Here is an 11,761-nt window from a genome sequence, read left to right as displayed (position 1 = left end):
GGGGGGCCGATGAACCCCCGGCGGAAAAGCGGCAGCCCGGCCTTTGAAGCGATGGCGCGTGCGTGACGAGCGGCGTACCTCCTGCTCTTTTTCAAGGAGCAGTCTCTCCTTTTCCCCGTCGGAGGCGGCGAGCGGCAGCGGGACGTCCGCGTGGCTTTCTCCTCCGTGCTTTTCAGACAAACTATCCAAAAGCGAGGAGAGGGCAAAAAGAACGAGAGAAGGCGGTGAAGACGAGAGCGAGGAGCCGTTCCCGTTCCCGCCCCCTCCCTCCCTCCTCCGACCTGCGTCGGCGCTCCCGGACGACCATGCGCGTCATGCCGCGAATGCAGCGCGCCCGGTAGTTCTCGTAGTGGCTTTGGCAGGTCACGTCCTTCAGGTCTTGCATGTGCGTCCTCACCAGCATGTCCCGCAGAAGCAGGACGTCCGAGTGGGCCGGACTCTCCGCTGGAAGGCGCGCGGGAAGCGGCGCGTGTTCAGAAGCTCTGGCGTTCCATCAAAGCCGCCCTCCCAAAAGGCCACCTCGGCGAGGGCAAAACCGCCGAGGTCTTGTGCGTCGGACGCGGCCCGGAGAAGAGTCGCCGAAACGGAAGGAAAGCAAAGGCGAGCCGCTACCTTCGACCGTCCCCCAGGGGTACGCACGACCTCTGACTCGGCGGCCTCGGCTCTCCACCAGGACGTCGCTCCCGATGACGGCGAAGGGGACGCTGTCCTGCACGCGCGCGACAAGGCGCCGCTGGCCGTCAGCCTGGGAAAACGTCGGGCGGCCGGCGGCGGCGGCGGCAACCTTGAGCAGTTGGTCCCGCCGCTTGAAGTCGTCGTCGTCGTCCTCGTCGCAGTCGGCGAACCGGTAGATGTTGATCCCAAAGCGCCGCAGCTCCTCGCGGATCTGCGGGCGGGGAAGTCAAATGGCCGGCGTCGGCCGCGGGCCCCGCCCACCCACCTACCTTGAGCTTCTTCTCGCGCAACTCGGCCGGGGTCAGGCCGTCGGCTTTGGCCAGCAGCGGAACCACGTTGACTTTGTCGTGCAGGGCACGCATGCACTCCACGTCCAGCGGCCGCAGGCTGCGGGACACACGGAGGGGGCGGGGCCTTGACTCGGGAGCGCCGCAATGGACGCCGCTCGGCCGGCCGCGTACCCGTGGCCGTACGGCGAGATGAAGTAGAGGCAGCAGTGCACGCGGTGGTCTCGGATGTTGCGGCGGTCGAGGCCGCTCTCGTCTCGGAAGAAGCGATCCAACTGCCGCTCCACGTAGTCCTCCAGGTGCTTCCAGCTGCCGCGCGGGAAAGCAAATGTCAAAAGGAGGCGCCGGAGAGAGCCGGCGAGCGCTCGGCGAGCGCGCCCGAGACCTTCGAGTGTTGTCGACGGCGTCGCCGAAGCCCGGCGTGTCCACGATGCTCAGCCTCAGCTTGACGCCGTTCTCCTCGATGCTCACCGTGCGCTTCGCCGTCCTCACCGTCTGACGGATGCGCTCTGCGCACACGCACGCACGCGCATCTCTGAGCGCCGCAACCCGTTCGCGGACGAGTCATTTCTGAGCAAAGCCATCGATCGAGTGGGTCGGGCAATCGATCGTTCCCGACGTCGACGTCGCCCGCGTCCTCGGGACGTCGGCCTCTCCGCCGGCGACCTTCGGCACCTTCTCGCTTCCCGTCCGAAGGCGGAGCCGTCGTCTTTGCGGCCGAGGACGCCTGCTCGGACTTTGGAAAACATTCGCTCCGGCGGAGGTGACGGAGCAAAGCGGGAAGCGACTCGTCATCATTTGAAATTTGCTCGGACGTTTGGAGCCGCTGACCTTGGGCGTTGGCGATCTTCCGGTCTTTGTAAAGGTCGGTGAGGAACAAAGCGTTGATCAGCGTGGACTTTCCCAGGCCGCTCTCTCCTGCTCCGTTTGGGTGACGGTGAGCGCGCTGATCGCCAGGCGAGGCGCGTGCGCGCTGACTCACCTGCGACCATCAGCGTGAACGCGAAGCCCTTCCTCGCCGTTTTGCGCCGAACTTGATCGGGCAACTCGGCCAAGCCCACGTACTCTCGTTCCCGGTCCTGAAGCGCCGGCACAAAATCCCGCCGGCGCCGCCTTGAGTCACGCTAGCTCGAGTCAACGAACGGCATTTGAGCTCCGAGCGTTTGGATGACCGGCGCGCTCGCGGAACCCCGTCGCCTTCCGCCGGACAACGGAGCTGGCGTACAACTGTCTTCTATTTTCCCGAAGCTATTCAGAAATTGCTTTCTGGGTTCTCACCTCCGGCGAGTCACGGGGGTCGCGGCATCCCCGCGGGCGGGAGGCGGGGCTAGGCGGCGAACGCCGCGACACGCCGGGTGGCAAAGAGCGGTCGGCGAACGCCGCGGGGGAGGGCGATGTCACCGGCAGACCGGGCGGGGGCTTCCAGGCGGGGAAGGGGCAGCGGATGCCGCCCTCGTCCTTCGCGCGCAGACCGGACAGCTGAGAGCGGAAGAGGCGGAGTTACGCCCGCCCGACGATCACTCGCCCGACGAGTCGCGCTATCGTTCAAATCCTCCCGCCACCCATCCCCGGTCCTCATCGTTGCCGCGTTTCACCCGCCGCGCGCGTTCGCGCAGCGCTTTCGTCTCCTTGGCGACCGCTCCGCCAACGACAAAGTCATTGCAAAGTCTTCAAGTGTTGAGACAAGACCATCCGCGTTTGGGCACGCGTGGCTTTGGTTGCATTTTTGTCTGTCCGTGTTCCACGAGATCCGCGCCTCGACCCCAGAAAGATCGCAAAGGGCGGCCCGGGTTCGCGTTGGGCTGACGGCGCGCCAGGTCACGTCGGCTCACGGAGCCGCAGACTCGAGCGGGCGACGTCTGGCCTCCTTTTCGCCCTCATCCGTCACTACCCCCAAAGCTTTGGAGTCGCTTAATCCCTCTTCCAATGCGCTCGCCGAGATGGGGGAGGGGGAAGGGGGGGGGGGTTGGAGCCAGACACAACACGCGACACCAACACACATTACAAACACTGCCTTTGCTGACAACAGCGAATGTCACTTACCTCCTTTTCTGACAAAGTAGCAGCTGTTCGTGCACGCACACACACACACGCACACACACACACACACACACACACACACACACAGTATTAAAAAAGACACGCAATTTTGAATCAATCCCTATGACATAACAGTAACCTTTCCGATAACACAATAGATGTGCGTAAACATCCGATGACCGCGTGCAACATGGTGTCAATCTGCCAGCAATGAAACGGGCGGGCGTCCAACTTGTTCGCGTCGAAATACGAATAGCGCGCTCGAGGACAGTCCTGCGTGGCGACGTCCGAAGAGTGTCAAGAAACGTGAGAATAGACTCGTGACGCCAATGCACGCGGCCGTAAAACATCCAAGCGGGTGTGGCGAAGGTGAAGGTTATTTGTGGGAGCTCATCGTTTCCCCCCCGAGTCGACTCGTACCTTTGGCGTCGCTGCGCAAGCGAACCGGCGAGGACGCGCGCTCCATTCCGACGACACCCAAACTTCGCACTCGCGGACGCGCTCGACTGGATCGTGCGCGCGCTTTTCTTTTCTTTTTTTCTCGGAGATGAGAGCAGCTCCCCGCCAAGCTCACAGGTGGCAGCGCACCGTCCGGCGTTCGCTCCCAACAATGTCAACAAGTTAAAGGCTCGAAACCGTTTGAAAGTCGCCCCACACACACAACACGACAATACGTGAAATGCAACGGCAACTATTTCGCCCATGTTGCTTATTTCCGAAGTAACGCTAACCTGAACTTGCACGAGATAGCATCGGCTAGCCAGCTAGCTAGATTCGTTTGCTAGTTTCGCCCAACAACTAATGATGCCGTAGCTTTCTTTTTTTTCAACCCGATAAGCGCGCACGTGGAGGCGTTCACGACCACGATGAGCATTTGGAGTCCGATTGAGTCGGCACACAGACAAATGAAAAGGAGATCCAAACGGTGACGGCTGGACGCCCTTCGATCGTGAGTTTGCATTTTCATTTTCTTTTACTTGTTGTGGGGACGGCAAGCCTACACGCAGTATTTACGGGATGTTTTTATTTCTCTGTAGTCCACACAAAAACAAGAAAGGACGACTAATACCATCAAACCCGAGTGACCGTTTCTTTTTTTTTTTAACTTGGCATCCCTGAGCTAAGTTAGCTTAACATTGGACCTGCCTGGGCTGTGGGCCTTAATGTCATCACTAGTTTTGGTTGCCAAAGCCCCTTTTACAGTCACCCGAGTTGCACAAACTATTACCCTTGATTCTAATGTCAAATGTAGTTCTCCATCAAGTTGTGTATACGTAAAACTACATGAAGGGATTCAACTTATTTATGGTTTGAAATGACAACCCCCCAACAACCCATAAACAAAACCCCATAACATTCAAATGTTTGTCATACAATATCCGCCAAACAGCCTTATTTCAGAGCAGTAACACTTGAAGTGCATTCATTAAATGATTAGCGTCGTTGTTGTCAATGCAAGTGAAGTTTGTTTCTTCACCGCTTTTAACCGCAGCTTCATCTGACCAAGGCCGATACGAGAAAAGCCCCACCCAAGTGCAAAATGAAGATCAGCGTGCTCTGTCGAATACAGAGGTAGGAGGAGTCTTTTGTGGGAAGTCGATCTGGATGGAAATGGAAATGGACTTTCGTGCCTTGTGATGCAGTAAGTAAGAGCGCATTCCAAACTCTCTACATTTGGTTCCGATTTCCACCTTGTGATCTAACGCGCGCTTTTTGAGTGCGTCGGTGCCTTGAACTCCTATCAAGTTGTCCCTTCAGAATAGCCGTGAACTGTCCACCCCTCCCCTTGGCCCCAAACGCTCGCTGCGTTTGGAAGACAAGCACGTGGCAGTTGGCTTTGACGTTCGCTGCCGACGCGCCGTTGTTTCCGGTGTCCTCGCTAATTGTTGTCAGCCGCTCCGTATGCTTGACCGTATACTGAAACATATGCCGGCTTTTCCTCGATGCCGGCTTTTACGCGGTGGACGTTTGTTGCTTCGTCCTTTGTTTGACGTGTCCGTTTTACGATCAACTGTAACTTGAAGTAAGAACATTTTGCCTCTTGCTTGCAGAAGTCTCTGCAAAGTGCGCACGCCCGGCCCGCTTTGGGTTAGCCATCAAGCTGACTTCCATTGCAGGAACTTTTCATGCTTGTCAAGATGGAGAATTATTTTCACATCAGGAGCACCGAGAGAGCCGAAAGAGATGCCGCCACTCTTCCAAACAGAATAAAGGAGGAGTGCGTCGCGTGAGCGAAGTCGTAATCGTGCGACGCGAGCGATGACTCGTGACATTTGTTGCCAACGCTTTTAAATGGCGCTTTTTAACCCGGGTTACGGACTCGTCGGCGCAGCCCCAATTTCCTTTGCAACTATTGCGCATGAACGCGATTTTCTGCGGGTCGTCCTGACATGTCGCGTCGCATGTCGCCGTCTGCTTGATGCGTTGACAAGGTGACGCGGTCATCGCAAAGATTCGTCGTCCTTTGTGTTACTGTTCCACAAAACTCTGCAGGTCCTCCTGGACCGACCGGATGGGTTTGCGGGCACACTGTCCACTCGGGAGGAGTCTCTTTGGCTTTGGGTGTCTCCCGAGTAGTCCCGTGCACGTTCGCCACTTTCAGAGGCGTCGGACACCAACGGTCCGTCCGTCGGCGGGCTGCCGTTCATATTTTGCTCTGCGACTTTTGGATTCAGGTGCTCGCAAGTGTTCAGAAGTGTGCAGTTTGCGCTTTGAGGAACTGGATGATTGTCAGCGCGTTCGTCGTCGGGAGACGTCTCGGGACCCTGGCGGCGCGGAGGCCAAGCGGACGAGGTTCCCGCTTCCGAACCGCGGCTGCGCCAGAAGCTCGCGCGGAGGCGCTCCACCTCGGAGCGGAGGGGCAGGCCGATGTCCAAGTGCATCAGGAGATTTTCCAGCCACTCCTCCAGCTTGGAGAAGGAAGGCCTGCAACCGTTGGGCCAAGATGACGGTCCCACTACTCGTGTCGCGGCGAAAGTGCGCCGAGATTACCTTTGGTCGGCATCCAGGTCGCAGCAGAGGGCGGCCAGCGGCAGGAAGGCCGGAGGGCACCGCGAGGGCTGGTGCCGCTCAATGAAGGCGGCCACGTTCAAACCAAAGTCGTTCCGCCGAGGGAGGAAGTCCGGGTCGGCGCTCACCCTTCCGATGAGCTGAAAAATATTCACACATGCCCGCGTGCGGATATGACTCCTTCCGCGTGGTTTTGTTTGAATGGGCGTGCTTTGAATTGGAAGGATCCCAATTTTGGCTCCCGGTTTCCATTCTGGTTCCGACCCATTCTCGATTGCCAGTCTTTTGGTGGCCGCTTCCCGAGCGCTTGCGTGGTTGAAATAAAGGGGCCGGCCAGCCGTTCATTTTGGGATGGAAACTTTTCGCTGAACTTGGTTGAACTTTCTACTTTGGGACTTGATGCCCAACCCGACTCGAGCCTGACTCTCCCCGCTTGCATTTGAATGGAAGCCACAACTTGCCGTCTCTTTCTGCCTAATGTATGGTATGGACCAGGGATGCCCGAGTGCGGTCCTCGAGACCCCCGATCATTTGAAACAGGTGTGATGGAGGAGGGGGGCATCTAAAACAGGCTGGCTAGGGGCGGGGGGGTTCTTGAGCGCCAGACGTGGCGACCCCTGGCATAGACTGAGCCACGCCCGGGGGAGGGCAGTCTTCATGCAGCCTTTGTGTTCAAGCATCTTTGCAACTCGACTTGCCTACCTCACAAATCATGATTCCGAAGGAAAAGATGTCCACCCGTTCATCGTAGCTTTTCCCTGAGAGGCGCAAAGGGGACACCGCGTGAACCGCAGTCCAGTGCACATGCTACATTTGACAGTTGTGCAAGCGTCACCGTGGATCATCTCCGGGGCCATCCAGTAGGGGTTCCCAACCACCGTGTAGCGCTTCCTGCGGTCCGGCTTGCGGAGCTCCGACAAGGTTCCTCGCGGAGCTTGATCCAGAGAAGATGTTCTGCTGCGATTCCTCTCCGCGGTCACCAAACGAGCCAGACCGAAATCCGCCACCACCACGGACTGATTCTAGAGGAGGACAAAGCGATCGCTGTTGTGCTCTTGGAAAACCATACGAGTCGTCATATCGAAGGACTTGAGACTAGAACCATCAGTTCACCTCTTTGACCAGGCAGTTGTATGAGTTTAAATCGCGGTGGATGACGTTCACGGAGTGTAAATATGCCTAACACGGAGAAATGTGATATATGAGTTGAGATGATGACTTGGTCATCGACCTCTCATCGAGCATCAAAACTCACCATCCCAGCCGCAATGTCTTTGGCATAACTCACTCTGACGTTCCACGCAAAGTTAGTGTCCTAAAATGATCAGAAGGAGGTCAACATTAGCATTAGCATGCTGCTTTCCTCCGCCTCCGGATCAACAGGGATAGACCCTTAAGTGACAAAACAAGTCAACAAAGAATGGAGCCAGCATTCCGTGCTTTGGTTCGCTTTGGTACGGTTTGTACCATCATTGTTTGGTGGGGTTTTTGTTTTTTTTTCCATTGTCAAAAGTTGTTGTTCCCCACCATATTTGATTGGGGTCCCAAAGAGTGGGCCATGCTGCCTCCATGATGTTCACTTCTCAGTAAGTTGAACCGGACCCGGCTTAAACACGTAAGAGGGTGCCGCTGGGAGAAAAACCTGCCGTACCATTTTGGCAATGGTTTCTCTGAGCGTTCCTCCCTGGATGTACTCGGACACAAAGTGTATGCGCTTGTCCTTGTAGAATAGTCCAATGAACTTGAGGACATTGGGATGATCCAGACAGCGCATCACCTTGACCTGACGACACAAAGAGACACAAGAGCAATGAGCCATCGCCCAAATGCGGGTCGTTTCCGAGGCGGACATTTACCTCCTTCAGGAAAGTCTTGTGCGTCTCCTCATCAAAACGTATCAACTCTTTCATCACCATCACCTCTCCTGTCTCCCGATGCGTCACCTTCGCAGCCACATGAAGATCCAAGTGTACGCTCTGCCCCTTTCGGGATCTTGAGATCGCGGCTCTGAGCCTACCTTGACGGCCTGTCCGAAGAAGCCTCTGCCCAGCACTTCTCCGTGGATGAGGTCCGAAGGCCTGAAGATGCGATGGGTTCGATCTTCGGGGTCGGTACGCAGAGACTCTGAGCGCACCATGTCTTTCCGCTGGGATGAGAGTGACAGAGAAGACTTTTCGATGCTGCAGCTGCGCCTGAAACGGGAAGCCTAACTTAGCCCGACAAGATGGCTTTGGTGAATCGATCGCCAGTCGGGGGGCGGCGAACGTTACAAGATGTTTCGCGATCGCGCTCCCGCGGCTCCTCGCCGGTGAGGCGAGAAGAGACCCGTCCTGATGGGCGCCACCGTCTCCACCCCCGACACAGGCTCCTCATCCAGGTTTGGGAGCGCGTGTGCGCAGGGTACGTTTTCACAGACGCGGTTGAGGTCTGCGTGGACGTCGGCGGCGGTCTCGGACCGTGGATTGTGTTCGACGGTCAGCTGCAGTGGTTGGCTCGTGTCCTGGATCACGTGCGCGACCTAAAGGAGAGCACGGCTACCCTTAGGTTGGCTTCACTTAGTCAGACTTACGGCTCGCGGGTGGTTCATTTCGCCGTCAAGAACCTCGTCGGGGCAAACGTTGTGGACGGGAATGCCGTTGACTTCCAGGATGTTGTCTCCAACGTGGACCGAAGGCAGCAGGTCAGGAGCGAGGGTGTCCGAGTCTAACCTGAAAGAGGATGAGGGAGGATTGGATCGGAAGTCGAGGACCGACGTTCAGGATGTCTGCCGAAAGTTTGGACGCACGCTGTCACGGTAACCAGCGGACCGCTTCCTTGGCCGAGTCCGGTGGCCACCTGCAGACCTCGATGGCCATCTGTCTGTGCGGGAAGCGTTACCAGCGCCACCGTGTGCGGCCTCTCGACGGCTGACGCTGCCGCGGCCTGACTGAAACACCGACCGCTGCGGGGCGAACGGCCACTCAACGCAGCGAAGGGACGCAGAAAGATCTCAAACGTGTGGACTTACCAGAAGAGATTGGCTTGTTCCACCAGCGTGTAGCTGTCTCCGTCTCCAATGAATATGTGACACTTCTTGCACGTGAAGCATTCGGGGTGGAACTTTTGTTCTCCGGCAACCTGGAAGCACACGCGGTGTTTTTGCCACAGAGGAGCCACCGCGGGCGCCCTCGTGACATTTTCTGCACCAAGGCTATGCGACGCAGCATTGTCAGGAACTGTTCATCGGACATGCCTTGACGACGTCGCAAGACAAAGAAGCTTTTAGTTAACCAGTGGAAGTCACACCGATTTGTGGAAACTTTGCTCGGGGCCGGATGCACACTGAGAACCTCTGCGGCGGCTCGTCGGTTGCGCCGATAGCGAGTCAGCTTTGTCTGACAGTACGATGAGGTCTCGAAATACACCAAGTAAGGGAGGACACAAAATCTATGAGCTAAACGGACGGTTGAGGTCACCATGACGAGTCCCGGTTGGAGCGTCTCGCTGCAGCCGTGACATTTTTCGCCGTAACGCTGCCAGTAGTGCTTCTTGCAGTGCGGTCGGCCGTCTCGCTCGTAGTACCAGTGAGACAGGATGCAGCCGCATTCCCAGCACCTGCGCACCAGAGGGCAGCAGCGCATCAAGAGCTCCGACAGTCGGAAAGAATTGTTATCCCGAGCCAGTTGGCACCTTTCGTGGCAACTCGGTTGAAGGCTCTCGTCATGGTTTTTCATGTCGACTAAGATGCGGCACATTGCCGTCGTGGTTGGCCCGTGCGCGCCCCCCACATATGTAGCATCTGCAGTTGGAAACTTGTCTCTGGCTTTCCTGTGCGGGGAGTGTGGCATGTGCTCCCTGTGGTTGGGTGGCTTTTCTCAGGGTATGCTCGCAACCCCCCCACATTCCGAAAGCACGTTAGCTCCATTGAGTCGTGTGAATTGTCGACACGTGTTCTGACATTGACCGGTGACAACTTGGCACTTTGTCTTTTTTGATACCCCGGCATCGACTGGCGACCCGACCGGGTCGGAGCCCCTGCTCTTGCCCCCAAGGTCCTCTCTGCCCCGAAGAAGGTACAAGTGCCGTTATGGGTCTCGATCAACACGGTGCCCATTGATCGTGACGGTTCCAACGTCAACGGTCATAAATCGCGGTCAATCTGAATAGATTTGCTGACATGAAATCCTTGCGATTCACTTCGAGAAGACCTTTTCTTCTGGGGAAGCCATCACCGAGCGGTTGAGATGGTCACCTGCCAATGGGCGGGACCCCGGTTCAAGACCATCTCCCCAGACCCACGGTCCCAGCGTCCTGGAGCAAGGCACCGATCCGCCAAACGGCCCCCCCGAGCGGCCCCTGCTGCAGTGGGCGCCACAAACGGCGTGTGCGCGCTGCGATGGCTGACGTGCCGAGGTCAAATTTGTGGACGTGACAAAAAAGAGGATCTTCCTCTTAGCCAAGCAAAGTCTTTGGACTTCAACCTGACGTTATAGAAGCTTTTGTTTTTCCGTGAGGGTGTGCCTCGGTAGATGCGTTGGCGCTGCGAGCAGGCCTTGTAGAACAATAGACATTCATGCCCAGCAGAAAATGCTTGGAGTGGCCCATCTGCAAAGCAGCACAAGCATGGCGGGCGGCCACTTCCTGGGCGACTCCACCTGGTTTCCTTTCCCCCTCAGTTGCGAAGGCCACGCTGACAGTCACCAAGTCAAGCGTCGCACTAGCCAGGCGTGGAGCGCGACGCTCGCAGGTGGCCGGCCCTTTTCAACCGCTTCGGCCATTTTTCAAAAGGCGCAGCCCACATAGTGACAAGGGGAAAACCAAAACAAAACAAAACAAAGTGTGGTCTTCGTGTGAACCCCCCTGTATCTTCAGGGGGACGTTCCAGACTCACTCGCTGTCGGGGAAAATCCGTGTAATACAAGGGGTGGGATCTTATTTAAAAAAAACAAACAAAGCAACAAAAACACCAGCTAACGCTTCCCGGGCATTTGCACACAATGGACTGCGCACGGCGGCCGGTGAGGCATTTCTGGCGGAAAATCCGGACCCTCCCAGCTTCCGGCTTCCTTTGATTCCAAACTAGCGGGACGCCAAATCTGAAGGAAACATAACCGCATTCTTTCAAATCGTGTTAGCGTGGCTTTTCGTCATGTGTCCGTTCTACGGCTCGGAGCTGGCGCTTGCCAGGGTGGAAATGACCTCGCAAACGGTGAATTTTTAAAAGACGAAGGAATCCCTCTTTCAGCAACTCTGTGTTGATGATGATGATGATGATGATGCATCTCTGGTATTGTTCAGGGCAAAATGTTGCAGCTGAGTGTGTGTTGTCCCCTTGCCTAGAACTCGCTGAGTTTCATCATAAAGACTGCCCCCCCCCCCGTGCCCCCTTTTGGGTGGGATCAGTTAGTGAGTAGTGAGAGTACCGCTGTCGGTAGAGGAAGTAGAGCACTTTTACGAGAGAGAGAGCGCCACCCATCACTTTGCAACAAATTTCAAAATCTCAAGTCATCTTACCGTTCTTTCATCCCCCGTCGAAACCTCTGGTCCCGCCGAGACATCCTGGCGGGGTCCTGTCAACGCTGCTCCTCTTAAAGTTGCCAGAACAATCGACAGAAGAACAAAAAGGGGCTCCGTGCGCTCGGGTGGAACATCTTGTGCGAGCTCACACGAGTTGCTTTCCTCTCTGCGCGCGTGTCTGTGTCGACATGCGTGCGCGCACTTACTTCCTACTAATATGAGTGGGGGGGGGCAAAAAGTGAGCAACTGACACC

At 56.8% G+C, this 11,761-nt stretch overlaps 2 protein-coding genes across 3 annotated transcripts; both read right to left on the bottom strand.

Annotated features, from left to right (window-relative positions):
* Positions 1-36: 36 nt before the first annotated feature.
* Positions 37-3,665, bottom strand: LOC109531962 (septin-5-like; the record flags this gene model as incomplete). The annotated part of the gene is made up of 12 exons (XM_019896500.1): positions 3,423-3,665; positions 3,006-3,028; positions 2,241-2,441; positions 1,945-2,041; positions 1,794-1,880; positions 1,348-1,471; positions 1,137-1,271; positions 945-1,062; positions 785-886; positions 613-709; positions 282-444; positions 37-181 (listed from the first exon to the last, which is right to left on the bottom strand). Coding segments are annotated over exons 1-12 (1,338 nt in total), but the record flags the coding sequence as incomplete, so codon positions are not given.
* A 377-nt stretch (positions 3,666-4,042) lies between these two features.
* Positions 4,043-11,657, bottom strand: LOC109532077 (LIM domain kinase 1-like). 2 transcript variants are annotated; one of them, XM_019896719.1, is made up of 17 exons: positions 10,400-10,783; positions 9,681-9,807; positions 9,467-9,605; positions 9,019-9,128; positions 8,797-8,952; positions 8,614-8,719; positions 8,282-8,529; positions 8,029-8,203; positions 7,868-7,954; positions 7,663-7,794; positions 7,267-7,326; positions 7,125-7,190; positions 6,847-7,033; positions 6,714-6,769; positions 5,994-6,151; positions 5,471-5,927; positions 4,043-4,989 (listed from the first exon to the last, which is right to left on the bottom strand). In XM_019896719.1, the coding sequence occupies exons 2-17, from the start codon at positions 9,743-9,745 to the stop codon at positions 4,882-4,884; spliced, it is 2,310 nt and encodes a 769-aa protein (XP_019752278.1). In that variant the 5' UTR covers positions 9,746-9,807; positions 10,400-10,783; the 3' UTR covers positions 4,043-4,881. The 2 variants fall into 2 exon arrangements, with proteins under 2 accessions (XP_019752278.1, XP_019752279.1); XM_019896720.1 differs by lacking the exons at positions 9,681-9,807; positions 10,400-10,783 and adding an exon at positions 11,505-11,657 and having other exon boundaries at positions 4,043-4,978; positions 5,460-5,927.
* Positions 11,658-11,761: the final 104 nt, after the last annotated feature.

Source organism: Hippocampus comes, unplaced genomic scaffold, assembly GCF_001891065.2.
Source record: "Hippocampus comes isolate QL1 unplaced genomic scaffold, H_comes_QL1_v1.1 scaffold22, whole genome shotgun sequence".
In the NCBI taxonomy this organism is placed as follows: Eukaryota; Metazoa; Chordata; class Actinopteri; order Syngnathiformes; family Syngnathidae; genus Hippocampus; species Hippocampus comes.
This window is presented reverse-complemented; position numbering and strand designations above follow the sequence as displayed.

Coding starts and splice junctions, on each gene's coding strand:
- LOC109532077 (XM_019896719.1), bottom strand. CDS start 9,745: ATGTGCCGCATCTTAGTCGACATGAAAAACCATGACGAGAGCCTTCAA. Junction 8,204..8,281: donor GCGCGATCGCGAAACATCTT/GTAACGTTCGCC, acceptor TTCCCGTTTCAG/GCGCAGCTGCAGCATCGAAA. Junction 4,990..5,470: donor GAGTTTTGTGGAACAGTAAC/ACAAAGGACGAC, acceptor CGGACACGTCAA/ACAAAGGACGAAGCAACAAA.